This window comes from Arachis stenosperma, chromosome 5 (genome assembly GCF_014773155.1).
Source record: "Arachis stenosperma cultivar V10309 chromosome 5, arast.V10309.gnm1.PFL2, whole genome shotgun sequence".
NCBI classification, from domain to species: domain Eukaryota; kingdom Viridiplantae; phylum Streptophyta; class Magnoliopsida; order Fabales; family Fabaceae; genus Arachis; species Arachis stenosperma.
In genome coordinates this window covers 127,750,875-127,768,637 of record NC_080381.1, presented here as the reverse complement: position 1 = coordinate 127,768,637, position 17,763 = coordinate 127,750,875, and the positions used below count along the sequence as shown (strand labels likewise).

Below are 17,763 nucleotides of genomic sequence, written 5' to 3'. Positions count from 1 at the left end.
CAGCTTGAAACTCTTGGCCGTCGATCCTCTTCTCCTCCACGTAGTCGTCTTTGGACTTACAAGCTTCTTCGTGGTCGTCTTCTCTAAATCGTCTTAGTCTTCGTCATCGTGGACTTGAAGATCAAAGCGCGGTCGGTTGGATTCCTCCATCGTTGGTCAGTTTGCTCGATCCTCATCTCTGTCTCGCCGTTCCTCCCTTGTTGGCAGTTGAATTTCATTCCTTTTTCGCTGCCTATTTCATTCCTCCGTCGACGTCATTTTGGTTCTCTGTCATCAGTAGCTCTACTTCAGTTTTTTTTTCTTTTGTTAATGTTTAGGGTTATTTTGAGTTTCAGTTTTTTAATGATTAAATCTATGTTTGCTTTAATTTATGGATACTTGTTTTGTTAATTTTATCGAGTTATTGTTTTTTTGTTCTGTTTATTGTGTTCTGAGTTGGGGTGAATTGATGTTTTTCTTTGTTTGTTGTGTTCTAAGTTAGAGTTGGTAGTGGTATGATTGCTGAGTTTGGATTAATTATTTAATTTTTTTTGGATTCTCTGATTTTTCTATTTTTGAATCATAAAAAATTATTTTTAAAAATTTCTTGTTTTATATATGCTTTTGTTCATTGCTGATTATTATGGATTGCTGATTACTTGTAAGAATTCAATAGAGAGTAATGTTGTTGCTGTCTCTATATTAACTGTTAAGTGTGTTAAGTTTTTGGTTTTTATAATGGTTACAAAAATGATATAATTGTTGATGGTTGAAAATGGCATAATTATTGATAGTTAATTAAACCGGTTGATCATTGATTAAATTTCGGTCAAATCATTAAATCAATAAACTAATGATTCTATGATTCTACTGATTCATTAACCGGTTTTCGTAACTTTGATTTTTCCTCCATATTCTGAATTCGTTTACTCTTGGCTAATTATGCCTTCTTTGTGCTAACAACAACCCAGCGAATTAACCCCTGCCAAGTAAAGAATCATTCGCACCATGTGGTTGGGAAAAAGCAGGCTTTTTTATATAAATAAATATATGAAAAACTTTATTTCCAGGAATACGCATGAATTGAAATATTTTCTGAAATACGCATGGCCAACTCAAGGGCATCGCCCACGAAATGGAGTTGCCCATCAACTCACCCCAGCGCCCGCGAAATGGAGGGGATAGCTGCAGAATCCAATTCACCTGCGGCGGACACGAATTAGAGAAACAGCCATTTAGTGGCTGCCATCCACGAAATGGGGAAACCAGGGATGGTGGACACGAATTGGTGCACTTCATGTGTACCGTCCACAAATTGGAATCGTAGTCATTAGGACATTACAAATTTTTATAGTATTCTTAACATCTTTTAAGCCATTTTATAAATTATTTTGCATAGAATAAAATATTTTTTGTAGTATAATTAAAATAAATTTATTAAAAAAATATTCATGAGCTATAAGAATGGGCAGAAGAGTATTGTATAGAATTCGAATTGTTTACCATATAATTCGAATAAGAGCGAACTTCCCCATGTGTAATTCGAATCATGTAATATCTCACCATATAATTTAAAAAAATTATTAAAAAATATTCATGAGTTATTAAAAATGGACAAAAGAGTATTTTATGAAATTCGAATTGATAGCTGATTAATATTTTAAAGAAGTCTCGTAATTAAATATTTTGTTAGCATTATGCATGAAATAAAATATATATTTTTAATTTTTAAATTATTAATTTTTTTAATAAATCAGGGTGTAATTCGAATCACCAAGATTCGAATTACTGTGTGTGTAATTCTAATCACCTTGATTCGAATTACATACACACGCACACCCCACTAATAATTACACACATACAGTAATTCGAATCAAACACCCTGATTTATTAAAAAAATTAATAATTTATTAAAAAATTTATTAAAAAAATTAATAATTAAAAAAAATATATATTTTATTTCATGCATTAAAAAAAGCTAACAAAATATTTAATTACGAGACTTCTTTAAAATATTAATCAACTATCAATTCGAATTCCATACAATACTTTTGTCCATTTTTAATAACTCATGAATATTTTTTAATAATTTTTTGTAAATTATATGGTGAGATATTACATGATTCGAATTAAGCATGGGGAAGTTCGCTCTTATTCGAATTATATGGTAAACAATTCGAATTCTATACAATACTCTTCTACCCATTCTTATAGCTGATGAATATTTTTTTAATAAATTTATTTTAATTATACTACAAAAAATATTTTATTCTATACAAAATAATTTATAAAATGGCTTAAAAGATGTTAAGAATACTATAAAAATTTGTAATGTCCTAATGACTACGATTTCAATTCGTGGACGGTACACATGAAGTGCACTAATTCGTGTCCACCATCCCTGGTTTCCCCATTTCGTGGATGGCAGCCACTAAATGGCTATTTCTCCAATTCGTGTCCGCCGCAGGTGAATTGGATTCTGCAGCTATTCCCTCCATTTCGCGGGTGCTGGGGGTGAGTTGATGGGCAACTCCATTTCGTGGGCGATGCCCTTGAATTGGCCATGCGTATTTCAGAAAATATTTCAATCCACGCGTATTCCTGAAAATAAAGTTTTTCATATATTTATTTATATAAAAAAGCCGAAAAAGCAGCACCTAATTAATAGGCACAAAAATATTTGCCACTTATTCTTCAGTGCGATGCGTGCACTGATTCACATTCTATTATGTGTTCAAATTATCTCATACTTGTATTTATACTTGAACAATGATCAAGCATTGAATATTTAAATTATTCATAATTACGTACTATTATTGTTGCTTTTGAAAATAGACAAGATTATTTTCATGCATTTATTTTACATAATTTTCGGTACATTAATTTTACATTGTTAGTAATTTGTTACTCTTTGCTTACGTAGTCGTGTACAATTAATTAAAGATAATTTCTATTCAACTATCATTAATTCAGTCATCAAACAGTCATTATATTTAAAAGTATTTATCTATTATGTATCCTAAAGACATATGTACACATTTTAACTAAATCCTATTCGAAATTTAAAATGAGACAACTACTTCATCCCGATCTAAGTGTTTGACCAATTTACAAATAGCATACTTTTGATAAGTTGTATATTAAATTTTTGGGTAAAAAATATTATGTATACTAAAATTAAATCAATCATTATATATATTTATTGGACCGAGTCCTGAACGGATCAGTTGTGGTGGTGTCAAAGAAGGTGATGTTCGGAGGCGAGTCAGATTGTCCTCCAGAGGTGAAATCCTTCCAAGCGCGTGCAAGTAGGGGTGTAAAAAGGTCAGACGGCCTGCCAGGGGCCTGCAGCCTGGCCTGTGTTTGGCATGGTCTGGTCTGGCCTGTTATAAAATAGGTACAGGTCCAGATTCTTTTAAAAGCCTTAATACATTAATAAGACAGACCCAGACTTATTAATTAGCCTTATAGACCTGTCAGGCCTGCCTGGACCTGTTAAAATATAATTAAATATATAAATAATTATTTATTATTAATAAAATTATGAGATATTTTAAATTTATTATATTTTATTATAAATATTTTTGTATATTTTAAATATGTTAAAAGTTTAAAATTTTTTATAAATATTAAATATATGACATATTACATATAACTATTTTTATTAAAAAATAATTTTTTAAATAATATTTTTATTTTTGTAAAAAAAATTATCAGGCATTTTAACAGGCTTCAGGCCAGGCCAGGCTGAATAACATGTCAGGCATAGTACTTTATAAAGAGCCTATAACAGGCTGCAGGCCAGGCTTAGGCCAATCAACTGTATGACAGGCCAGGCCTGTTAAGAACAAAGCCTGGTATGGCCTGACTTGTTTCCACCCCTACGTGCAAGTAAGAAGAGGGGGTCCACCTGTAAAAGAACTCTGACGCCCAAATCAGTATCCGTACTAAAGATGACGGTTAGATGTAAAAAAAGTAACGTACCTAGAAGAGGGGTAAGCTCTTCCCCTTATATAGTCTGTACTTAGGACAAATCCCACATAGGCAGACCTTCTTTTCTGATCCTATGTCAGCTATTCAAGTTCATGCTCAGGCGAATGCCGTCTAGGTTACCTTCCAAATCGGACCCAGTAACCCGTCGGGTCGGGCGGCCCCAAACCCTAGCCTCATGTTCGATGGACTGGGCCAGAATAATATATTATATATAAATATTTGTTGTTTAACTTATTTTTAATATATATTTTAACTTATATTTTATACTAATAATAACTTATTTTAAGAGATAATTTTAATATACACATAACATAGTTATTCTCGTATGTACTATAATAGCTACTCAGAAATTGGGTTATCTCCCAAATTAAATCCCCGCATATTATTGTATTCTTGAACCATGATAAATTTACACTCTAACCCTAATTGGTGTAGGTTTTGGAACGAGTTCTAGCAGCTACTGGTAGATATCAAGAATGCTTCGACTCCGGTAATAAACCACCCATTCACGTAGGAAATTGTTGCTCAAAGGATCCCTACTAGCTTGAAGCCCAAGTTGATATAACACATTCTATATGGTAATGCTAATCTACACCACATGGCATGTGAAACATATGTGTTTTTGGACACCACCTCTTAATCAGGACAAATGCGTACATAAATGCCACATGCTCGAGCCCAGCTCTTTAAAGAAGTGGCTTCGCAAGCACGCTTGAAAACATAAATAACTATACCTTTTGCTAATGCCTACTTGAAATGAGTTCTTTGCATTGTCTAGTTGATATATAGAAAGTGTTCGTCACCTTGCAGCAAATCCAGTTTCATTATTGCACACTCAATAGTCAGTACTAACTTATATTTAAAAAAAAAAAAAACTCAATTCACATAGTTCAAATTAAATATAATCCCTAACATTAATTAACAACTAGAAAAAGTTTTACTGCCAACAATAGTTTTACGGTCAATCTAACGACTCCTTTGTTCAATAATAATAACAATTATCACAAAATAAGTCGTCGTAATAATAATAATAATAATAATAATAATAATAATAATAATAATAATAAATAATAATAATAATAATAATAATAATAATAATAATAATAATAATTCCACTTAAATTCAAATTTTAAATTACATTATAGGTAAAATATATTTTATATCTTTGAAATTTGGCAAGAATTTTAAGATTCAATTTTTTTTCACTAATTTTTAATTTGCATAAAATATACTCCTAACAGCGTTAATTTTTCAAAAAATTTAGGACCAATTCAACAACAATTTCATAAGAACAAACTTCAACACAAGCAAGTCGAACATAATTATCATGCATTGTTGTTAGATTATTGTTCTTAATTTTTTTGAAAGTTTAGCTGTTAAAAGTATATTTGATACAAATAAGAAATTTTTAGGACAAAATTAAAATAAAATAAAACTTAGGAATATTTTTAAAATTTTTGGCAAATTTTAGAGATAAAAAATATACTTTATTCTATTTTTAGAAATTGATATTTTATTTCAAAATTTTTCGTATTTACTTAGTTCATGTAATTTGAGAAGTACATATTGATAAAGATGACAATTTGTAAACTATGTGAGCATATAACTTGATATATTTTCATGATTTCATCACATCATTATAAATTGGAAGTTCATTAGCGTGTATATATAATTCATCCTTGGCATAAGAATTAGCGAGTAAAATTAGATAGCATCTAAAAGGGAGGCGGAAAATAGCGGGAGTTATTTTAGCGTTTTGCGGTAGTTTTAAACCTTCTAAAACGAATTATCAGTGTTTTAGACACCGTCATTCTTTAAGGTGTGAAAAAACATTTTTGCAACGATTTTTGACAATTGCTAATATAACTGCTATAAAGTAGATAAATCTATTTGCTTTGTAAACTGCCACTATTTATAAATAGGATTTTAAAAAACCGTAATGATTTTTAACTGCGCTATCCTGTATGCGTATAAATAATATTTGTAAAATCTTTCTTAAATTAAATGTGTTTGTATGAGTATAATTTTTAAATATATAAAAATATTTTGAGGGTTATTTAAAATGGTGATTTGGGTCTGAACGTGAGATTCAGACTCTTTCTGAGGCAGCGTTCGACTTGTGCTGGTATCGAGGTGCTGCTATTTGAGTTCTTCGTGAGGAGGTAGGGGTGGTACCTGTAAGAAACTCCGATGTTTAAGTTAGCAATGGCTTTAAGCATGTTTTTAGTAGATTGGGTTCTGAATATACCTGTGATTCCGTTAATATATTTATAGTAAAAAGATAACCATCTTTTGAAATAGTTCCACCTTTGAGGGTGGGTGACTATTTCTTTTATCTTGGAAATTCATTGAAATTTTCCTTCTAGATAAAGTAGAGAGATAGTAGGAGATATTTCTAGAGGCATTTACTTATTCAGATAAGTAGGGTAGAATTACCTTTATCGTGTCCGACCTCTAAGAAGTCGGGTAAGTAGATGAGACCACCTTTTTGAGTGAGTTTTTATTCTTTTTGGACTTGGCTTAATATTTTTGGGTCAGGATATAATAAACAGTACTCCTGCTTGAGTCCGAACTTTTATGAGGTCGGGCTCGAGCATTTGTGGCTTTAGTTTCCTTCGTCGGGTTACTGCCTTCAAGAGGTCGGATACTCGACGTGTTTTAAAAAAAATTTCAAACGTTGTGCTATTTAATAATACGGTGTGCATTACATTGCGGTTTCCTTGGGATCCGTGCGTGTCATTAATGAGGGGTGAAAAATGTCACTTTTACCTCTAGTGTCTTATAAATACTCCATTCTTCTCTCTTTCTTTCCATTTCCACTTCTAAAACTTTAGCATCCTTTCTTCTTTTCCTTCATTTCCTTATTTCTTGCATTTTGTTCCAACATTCAAGATTTCTCCATCTTAAAACTTTTAGAGAATTTTGTTCGCACTTTGGGAGAGGATCGTTCAGATTTTTGCAGTATTGCCATTCTATTTTCGTGTTCCTTCAAGGTTGATGCTTTATTCCCCTTTTGTTATTTTTTTTTTGTATTCTGGGTAGTATCTGTGTTTGTTTTGAATGAATGGTAGTTTTGAAATGTTGCTTGTGATTGCAACTTTGAATTTGGGATTTTGCATTATGAAAATCTGATTTTGGTTGTTGAAAGATTTTTACTCGCTTTTTTTTGTGATTTTCTTTTTTGTGATTCTGAATGTGGGATTCTATATTGCCCCCAAATGATGCCATTTTCATATCGGAGATTGCCTTATTTCTATATGTGAAAGATATAGTATAACTGTTGTGCTCTGGGAGGGTGTTTCACAACGTTGACCTGACCTCTTTTGAATTTATGAATGCTTGTGTTGCTTATGCTTTACTTTTGGGATGTTGGTGGTGATCTTTAAAAAATTGACCCGACCTTCTGATTGCTTGCCTTATTTTGTCCGATTTATCAAGTTATATAATAATGTATGGTCCAATTAATTGTTATGGTGGCATTACTTTTACTTTCTAAATGCATGAATTAACAGTGCATATTTGATGTTGAAGTTAAGTGCGTTGGCTCTTGAAAGAATGATGAAAAAGGTGAAGTACTATCGGTAATTTGAAAAATCCAAATATTGATTATTGAAGCAAGAAAAAGCAGCAAAAAGAAAAAAAAGAAAAAAAAGAAAAGAGAGAAAAAGAAAAAGCAGCTAGAGAATGCACTGCGGATTCCAAGAGAGTGCTTGGGAGACTTTGGATAAGTGACATAAAATCTCATTGACCGTGGGTCGCTGAGCTCCCTGTGACATTAAAGCTAGAGTTTGAGAAGCAGCATTCCCTGATTCGGAAGATCCGACCTTGTCTGTGGCGTTTTTAGTAGGATCGCAAAGGGGAGTGAATTGCTTAGATCTTCACCTTCGGCTATAGTGGGAAGCCATGAGTTAACTTTATGAGAGGACATGAGTGCTCGGATATGGTGGACTGCTATGGTTTAGAAGAGGCTAACTTGATAAGGATGCTACATGAGTTAGTCAATTATGGCTGCCATTGAATGAATCATTCGTTATTGAAGTAGACAGTAAGAAAAGTTAATCCAGAAAGAATACGCATCTCCGAAGCCTTAACTGTATCTCTATCACTGTTTTCACATCAATCTGCTATTTCCTTCCTTATTATTTTATTTATGCTTTCAAACAAACAACCATCTTTTTTAATCACCTGACTAAGATTTACAAGATAGCCATTGCTTGCTCAATCCGACAATCTTCGTGGGATTCGACCCTCACTCACCTGAGGTATTACTTGGACGACCTGGTGCACTTGCCGATCAGTTGTACGGAGTTCAATTTTGTGCACCAGTCGGCTACCATGAAAATGCTTTGGACTGCTAGGAAGAACGTTGCATAGAGCATACAATTGAAAGAAGCTAGTGATACTGTTGACCTATCCTCGCCCTCAAAGTTAGACTCGGGTGCCTCAACCTTTCTAAAGGTTATTCCCGACTTGACCACTCGACCAACTCTTCCTCCTTTCAGCTCAACCAAAATAGCAGCCTGTCCTCCACCTTCCACTTCTGAATTGAATCCCAAAAAATGCAAGCCCTCGGAGTCGAGGAGTATATATGAGCAGGCTTTTGACGGCCTTGCTTGGAGTGAAAAGCACATCCTTCCACATAGCTTTATCAGCATAGATGATGTTGCCATCAGAATCCACCTTCAGCTCCTGGCCCGAGGTAGAGTTCAAACAGCCAGTATTTGCACAGCCTTAGCCAGAGAGTTGGAGAAGGCTCCCCTTAATATCACTCAAAGCTCCTTGGCTACCTCACAGGATGAAGTGGCCTCCTTGAGGGGAGTCTAAGAAGGAGTTATAAGAAGAGAGGAACTCTTTGCTCTCCGACCTTGGTAAAGCTCGGGATAAAGTCAAATAGGTGGAGGTTACTTTGGCCATGTTGGAGGGTTTGAAGAAGAAAGGCGAAGAGAGTTATACTCGAGTTTTTAGGAAAAACATTGATTTGGTGGATGAGATTTCTAAAGTTCGGGACAAGTATGTGGAGCTAGAGGAGACTGTGGCCGAAGGTATAGATGAGATGGTTGCAAATCTGAAGGCTCAGTTCCGAGTTATTACTCCTGAGGTGAACCTCTCCCTCATCTGCCCGGACAATATAGTGGTGGATGAAAAAATCGTTCCTGCTCTGAATGATGAGAAGGATACTCCTGTGCTAGACCCAAAGACTTTAGGGGAGCAATTTGGACAGACTTCTCAAGTTCCTGATCCTAAATCGGGTGACGAGCTATGTCCTTCTCCAACTCGCCCATTTTTCGCAGTATCGGTGTCTGAATATGTCCCAACCTCTTCAGATCAAGGTGAGGATGCTGTCACTAGAGAGCAGCTCCATCCCTTATAACTTCTTTTATAATTGGAATTGCCTGAGCTCGGGTCTTTATCGTTTGTAATAATTAATTTTGGACAATTTTTCTTTTTCCCTAGTTGTAGTTTGAACAACTTTGATATTCTATTAAAAAAAAACCTTCCTCCACTATTTTAGTATTGGCTTTTTGGTATGAATGATTGCGTTGTTTGAAATATATATTAGTTAGTACAGTTTTTTGGTTGAAATAATTTTTCATTATTTTGACAACTTCCGATGCTATTTTTTGCTAAGTTAGAAAAGACCTCGATGCCATAGGTTGGTCCTTTGGGACTTTGCATACACGATTTGTTTTTCCTTTAAGTATCAACTTCAATTTAATCGAACTTTATCAAGTTACTTTTACATTTTGTTTTGTGTCCGATTCTTTTAAGGTTAGACCATGAACTATTTACATGATCTCTTACACTAATTTGTACCTCGTCGCTTCATCTTGCCGACCATGTAGGTCGGACAATGATTTTTGTGATTTTTCGAGCTTAAATTAATGTATTTGTAAATGGAAAAAATGACTTTATTGTTTGTAAAAAAAAAAGAGGATTTACAGAAGTCGGTTTGCTATTAGGGTTTTTTCTTCTTATCCTTAGCCCTTACTATGGTGCCTTGTTAAAACCCCCGTCTGGAAAACCCTTTTCGGGAGAAAACCATGAAGTTTGGAAAAAGAGTACACCAGTGAGCAAGGTACGCCCTCTGACCTTGGGAGCTTGTTCCCTTTCAGGTTGGACACTTTATAGCAACATTTTCCTAAGACCTTGGTAACCTTGTAGGGCCCTTTTCAGTTTGCAGCTAGCTTTCCTTTGCCCAACTTCTAGACTCCGATATCATTTCAGATCAGTATAAGGTCATTTGTGGTAAAGCTTCTCTTGATTACTTTCTGGTTGTACCTTAAGTCCGTCCTTTGATTTAATGCTTCTTCTTTAATCCAAGCTTCTTCTCGAACCTCTAGGAGGAGGTCGAGTTCTTCCTTTTGTAGTTGGACATTGATAACTTTATCGTAGAATCTGACTTTCGGAGATTCCTCAGTGATTTCTACAGGAATCATGGCTTCTATTTCATAAGCAAGTCAAAAAGGAGACTTCTCTGTTATTGAATGGAAAATTGTCTAATATGCCCACAAAACCTGAGGAAACTCGTCTGCCCATGCTTCTTTTGCATCTTGTAGTCGGCATTTCAACCTGACCTATATTACTTTGTTTGTGGATCTAAAGATTGAGTCGGTGAATTGAGTTATATTATCTGTGGTGATGGAGTGTGGATCTCCAAACCTTGTGGTAATGTTCTTATAAAGAAACTTCTGGCTTTGTTAAGATATGATGGTCGCTAATGGTTCTTTCTCAGTCCACTTAGTAAAATAATCAATTCATACTGTGAGATACTTTACTTGTCCTAGAGCTTGTGGAAATAGACCGAGGAGGTCGAGTCCCCATTTTGTAAATAGCTAAGGTGAGGTGACGATGATAAGCTCCTTTACAGGTGCAACATGGAAGTTGGCATGCTTATGATAAAGCGGTCATTTTTTAACAAACTCGGTCACTTCCCTTTGCAAGGTTGGCCAAAAGAAGTCGGTTCAGATCACTTTTTTGGTTAGTGATTGTGCTCCTAAGTGATTTTCACATATGCCATTATAGACTTCTTCTAAGACCTTTTTAGTGTTAGAGGTCGGGACGCACTTCAATAGAGTTGTAGATATCCCTCTTTTGTAGAGAACATTGTGGATGATGGTATAATTTTATGCTTCCTTTATGAGCCTATGTGCCTCCTTTTCATCTTTAGGAACAATATCAAATTTAAGGTAGTCGACTATGGGAGTCATCCATCCTAAACTTTGTTAGGATATGGTCATTATTTTCGAGTTGTCATCTCCCTTTGACACTGATGGTGCATGGAGAATTTTCTGGATAAGGCTTCTATTGTTACCCACCGGCTTAGTGCTGGCTAACTTAGAGAGGGCATCTGCTTGGGTGTTGGATTCTCGAGTTATATGTTGGACCTCTCTTTCTGAGAACTGTGCTAATTGTTCTCGTATTTCTTCTAAGTACTTCTTCATGTTGGGTTCTTTGGTTTGATAAGTGTCATTAACTTGGAAAGTTATCACTTGAGAGTCACTAAACACTATCAATCTTTCTGTCCCAACTTCTTTAGCTAGCTTCAATCCAGCAAGCAAAGCTTCATATTTTGCTTGATTATTAGAAGCAGAAAACTCGAATCTTAGTGATAGTTCTATCCGAGTTCCTTGCTCATTTTTCAGGATGACTCCTGCTTCGCTTTCGGCTTTGTTGGATGATCCATCTACATAAAGGTTCCAGGTTGTTGGATTTTCTTGGCCTTTAGTGTATTCAGCCACAAAGTCGTTCAGATATTAGGACTTGATCAGTGTCCGAGTTTCATATCTCAAACCAAACTCGGACAGTTCCATGACCCATTGTAGTGGCATTAGTTAGCATTAGTGCATTTATTCATCAAGTTAGCATTAGATCACTTGTGCACCATTTGTGTATTAAGTTAGCATTAAGGCATTTGTATATTATATTAGAATTTCATAAATTGCATTAGTTCTGTTTTCTCATACCAGTGGCATTAGTTAACATTAGTTTATTTATGCATCAAGTTAGCTTTAGTTCACTTGTGCATCATTTGTGTATTAAGTTAGCATTAAGGCATTTGTGTATTATATTAGAATTTGATAAATTGCATTAGTTCAGTTTTCTCATACCAGTGCCATTAGTTAGCATTAGTTCATTTATGCATCAAGTTAGCATTAGTTCACTTGTGCATTATTTGTGTATTAAGTTAGCATTAAGGCATTTGTTTATTATATTAGAATTTGATAAATTGTATTAGTTCAATTTTCTCATACCAGTGGCATTAGTTAACATTAATTCATTTATGCATCAAGTTAGCATTAGTTCACTTGTACATCATTTGTGTATTAAGTTAGCATTAGTGCATCTGTGTATTATATTAGAATTTGATAAATTGCATTAGTTCAGTTTTCTCATACCAGTAGAATTAGTTAGCATTAGTTCATTTATGCATCAAGTTAGCATTAGTTCACTTGTGCATCATTTGTGTATTAAGTTAGCATTATTGCATTTGTGTATTATGTTAGAATTTGATAAATTGCATTAGTTAGCATGGGCTGACTCGTTTGGGTTGAATTCGCATTAGAATCTGTTATAATTTGGTTCACTTGTTTATGCTTTTTTGTTCATTTGGAGATGATATTATGCTACTTTTAGGGTCTTCTTGAAGCAATGAAAGAAGTGATGCCAGAGGCATCACATCAAAATTGTGTGATGCATATGTAGAAAAATTTCATTAACCGTTTTAAGGATCTGCAAGTCAGAGATGTGGTTTGAGAGTGTGCAAGTTGTTCAACCCCCCTGAGTTTGTAGAGACCATGGAAAAGCTTAAGAAGATTAATGGAGAGGCATGGGAGTATCATACAAGATTTGATCCTCGGGTGTGGGTGAAGGCTTACCTTAACCATGGGCCGAAGGTTGATTCTTTGACAAATAATATGTGTGAATCCTGGAATGCCGAAATCAAAAAGTACAGAGTGAAGTCCATTCTTACAATGTGTGAAGAGTTGTGCTGTTATGTCATAAGGAGAATGAAGAAGCATATCACTCTACTATCAGCATATCTTGGAAAGCTTGCTCCAATACAGCAAAAAAGACTTGGCCAAATGATTAAGCCCAGCAATAGATGGAATGTAAAATGGACAGGTGACAACGAGAGGAAGCGGTTTGAAGTGAGTCGCAAGACATCAAGAGTTGATGTTGATTTGATGAAGCATACATGTTCAAGCAATATGTGGCAACTAACAGGTTAAGTTACCTATTCTTATATTAAAAACTTGTTAAATGAGTAATGTATTCTAAACTTGTATGTGATTGTTGAGTTATAGGAATGCCTTGTATTCATGCGATTGCTGCTATTAGGAAGAAGCATGACAAGCCAGAAGATTATATGCACAAATGGCTTTGCATGGAGTCCATCCATCTGACGTATGCACACTCTATCCAACCAGTTTTCAGTGAAGAATATTGGCATAGAACAGGTTACATCAAGTCAGATCCTCTACCCATCAAGAGGCCGATTGGTAGGCCAAAGGTGCATAAAAGAAAGAAGGATCCAATAGAGGATTTGATCCAAGGGGACAAGGTAAGAAAAACATTTCGCATAACATGCAGAAAGTGCGGCGAGAAGGGTCACAACTACAAGACGTGCAAGGAAGAACCATCTAATCCTAATTGGAAGCCTAAAACTAGGAAGCCAAAGCACCAAAACTCAAGTAGTCAAGCACTAGTGAACTTCCGTTATCCCAATCTACTCCAGAGCCTGAGGTAACAAAGCACTTGAGGATTTAGTTGTCTTCGTTATGAATGATGAAGGATTTATGTGTCTTCAATATAATTGTTAAAGGATTTTTGTGTCTTCAATAGAAAAGTTAAAGGATTTATGTGTCTCCATTATAAATGTTGCAGGCTGGCCAGAATTGAACACACAACAAACAGCTCCAGCTGAACAAGCACACGACACTCCAATGGTCCCAAATTAAGCTTTACCATGACCATCAGCAACTCCAGCAAGACCAGCTGTACCAACAGAAACAACTCCAGCACATGTAGCATCATTCACCCAAGCACCAATCAAGACAACAAATCGGACTCATTCTAAAGCACCAGCTAAATTTAGACCAAAGGAACTAATCAAAAGGCCACCTGCACCAACTACAACTCAGACTCAAGTTGTTCCACCAACTTCAACAAGTGTGACAACAAGATCGAGTGGAGGAGTATCAAAGGATCGGAGACCCTGGCAGCAACAAGTTGTGTCACAACAGGAATGTTCAAGTTTATAGCAAATCCAAGCTTTAAGAACCAGAAAAAATGACCTGTTGTTCCTTAATTATTTTGGAAACAAATATTAATTTTTTGATACAATATTTGGTTGTAATACATATTGGCAAACTTTCTTTTAGCCAATTTAGTTGCTTTTGAATTAGTATTTTGGAAATCGAGGGTTGATATACTTGCTATATTTTCTTTTTTCAGACGTTATTATGCTATGGTATGACAATATTCCTATGTTATGGTTTAGGTTGAATGAATGAATTATTGTTGATTGAATGAAGTATATATGACTTGTTTCTGGCTTAGGTAAATTGAATGAAAATAAACATTAATTTATACGCATTCTATATCTGTTTCAAGGCAACAAGATATGGATAATTCAAATCTTAATTTCTTCATTCATATTAACCAAAATAGTCAACAGACATAATTCACTACAATTCACATTTTTTTCATATTTTTCATACTCTAAATAAACAAAGACCAACAACTACAACAATCAAGCCTATAACTATGACCCAAAAGTTACTGTTTTTCTTGTTCTCTAGGTAAATTATTCTTTACTCTAGATCAGCCATTCAATTCTCCAATTTTTCTTTCCAAAATGTTCTTCAACATCTAAGCTCTGATTGTCACCCAATTCCCTTGTTGGCTCTATGTACACAATTCTTCCAATGTGGTCATCAACCCACACAAAGAATTTGCAACATGGTTGTTTCACCTAAATCAATTCGGATAGTATGAAAATATGTTGGTAAAAAAAACACTCTCAACTTCATCCATATACATAAAAAATTGTGAGCTTACTTTGAAGAATGGGCATCCAAAAAATAGCCTGTTTAAGTTGGTATTTGTCTTCGACATATAAAATATGGCATACATCCCGTAGAAATATTTTGGAGCGACGCCATTTTTCTCATCCCCAGCGTGCATTGAACATGGGGTTGCATTTACAACCGAGCCTTCCTATCGTCTGCCACCACCTCCGCGTTATCTCGTGATTGATGAGCTTCCATCATTGGCCATCAATATAAGCAACACCACCATGAACAAATATGAACTACTGCATATGTTACTTCAAAAAAATCCAATTTAAATCTCATTAGGGTTACCTTTGCAAAACGACGTCGTTTTCATCCGCAAGGACCTATTTATCCTTCGAACTTTATTTCCCTTTCAGCGTGGCACCGTAACGGACACCTAGACACCGTTTCAACTACGTCATCCAATTATGTTTGGTGTATAAGAGGCAAATGGATGGAAGGATTAAATTGTCCTGTATTTATTAAAGTTGGAGACTTTTTGTATTTAAATTTTGTCAAAAATATATTTATAAAAAATTTAAAATGTCAGGACCTATTTGTCTTTTTTTCTTAATATTTTATAAAGTTATCTAGTTCTAAACTGTTAACAAATTTAATTAAAGCTTAGTTGATATTTTGTTTATTTTTGTCAAAAGAAAATAATTTTTTGTAATAGCTATAGGTTCATTTTTTTTATATTTAATTTTGCCAATGCTAAAATATTTAATTATTATAGAAATAATAATTTTTCAAAAGTTTGAGTGATTTTATTCTAACCAAAAAATGAAAAAAATTAAACGATTAATCATTTTCATTTATATTCGTTATTATTTTTAGTCAATAATTTAATATTTTTAATTTAATAATCTAATAATATTTTAGTTAATATTTTTAAATATTATTAATTAACTATTGATTAAAATAAGTAATTTTATTAGTCTTATAATTAAAATTATTGAAAAAGAATATTATATATATATTACTCCAAAAACACGTATTATGGTATATTAATTAATATATGTTTTTAGAGTACATAATAAATTTATTATTAATAAAATTTTTTAAATATATTTATTTAATAAATATAAAATAAAATATATTAAAAATTTAAATTTTTTATATTTTTAATAAAATAAACAATCTTGGTGCAGTGATGCCGAGTCGTCAAAGCAAATAGCGAAGGAGAAGGAATGAAGTAAAGATTATCCCATTGGGTGTGGTTAGTGTAATAATTATATCTAATCTCGATTATTGTAACCTCAAATAGCTATGTTACTAATAAATAATAATTAATCAAAGAAATATGCATGCATGGCACCTAGGGGTGACAAACGAGCCTAAATCCGCCGGGTCGGTCCGCGTAATCCGTCAAAAAAGGCGGGTTGGGCTGGAAAATCGAGACCGCTAAATAGTAAAAGCTCGCCTAACCTGCACCGCTTAAACCGCGGGTTTTGGCGGGCTTTGGCGGGGCGGGGCGGGCTTCCCCGCCGGACTGAGTTTTTTTTAGTGAGGGGGTATTTTTGTAATTTTTTTTCTAAAACCTAACTTCCCCCAACCTAACTTACAAGAGTATGAAGATAAAAATTGAGTGTTTTGAATTATGTTTATGTTATTTTGGAGACAATATTTATAATTATGTTTTGGATTATGTTTATTTTGCTTTGGAGAGAATATTTATACTTATATTTTGAATGAAAATTTGGTTTATAATTATATTTATTAGATATTTATAATTACAAAGACTTTAATGTTTGTGAATATAAAAAATATAATTTTTTATGCCATTAGAAATTATAAATTTATTAATATAGTTGTGAAATTATATATATTACTTAGTAGTTAATAGTAAAAAAAAAAAGAGGAGCTTTGGCGGGCTTAGCTCGCCAACCCGCCAGCCCGCAGTTAGGAGGGGCGGGCTAGGATTCTAAGACCGTCTCATTAGGCAGAGCGGGACGTTTGGCGGGCTTCTGGCGGGACGGAACGGACTTCCCCGCTTGCCACCCCTAATGGCACCCCACTCCCCTTCTTTGCTGGGTACTTAATTGGTGGTGATACTAATAATAATTAAAAGATGATATCATACAAATAAAAAGCTCCTGCTACGTGGGTACCATTTTATACATAATACATTTAGCATATAGGCAGATATGGGTTAATTATTAATATGATGATGTGGTCCACTTTAATTAATTATTTAATCGCAACACTTTATTCAAAATTCAAAATCACTTTAGCTTGGTTAGAATTAAGGATCTACGCTTTTATGAAATCAGCAGTATTGACAAAATTACACAAACAATTATAACTTGAAAACAAAGACCATTTTTTACTCTTTTTTTTTTTTTTTTTTTTTTTTTTGCTTCCAGATATCAATCATCTACGCAAAGCTTTTAAAGAGATTTTATCCATATTCTTAACATGCATGTGGCTTAAGCTTGTTATCTGACATTATTGTTTTTAGGGTTTTACCTTGCCTTTTTCAAAGGTTTGACCTCATTTGTCCTCTTCAAGTCATGATATATCATTTTCTTGAAATGCTTTATAAAGCTTGACTTACATATCTCAAACTTATTTAATGCCTATTTTGATAGGACTTTTAAAATGAAGTAAAACAGTTAGTCATGAATAGGCTCTTTTTTTTTTCAAAGGCCACTAATTCACCATTCTTATTATTAAAAAATCTTTACTACACACTTAGTCTAACTCCACCATTAGAAATCCTATCAACGTTTTA

General features: G+C 34.0%; 1 protein-coding gene across 1 annotated transcript; it reads left to right on the top strand.

Moving 5' to 3' along the window:
* The first annotated feature begins 12,767 nt into the window (after positions 1-12,767).
* On the top strand, positions 12,768-13,897 carry LOC130981360 (uncharacterized). Its single transcript, XM_057904952.1, has 3 exons — positions 12,768-13,197; positions 13,278-13,716; positions 13,858-13,897. Exons 1-3 carry the CDS (start codon positions 12,768-12,770, stop codon positions 13,895-13,897), a joined length of 909 nt encoding a protein of 302 aa, XP_057760935.1.
* The last annotated feature ends 3,866 nt before the right edge of the window (positions 13,898-17,763 follow it).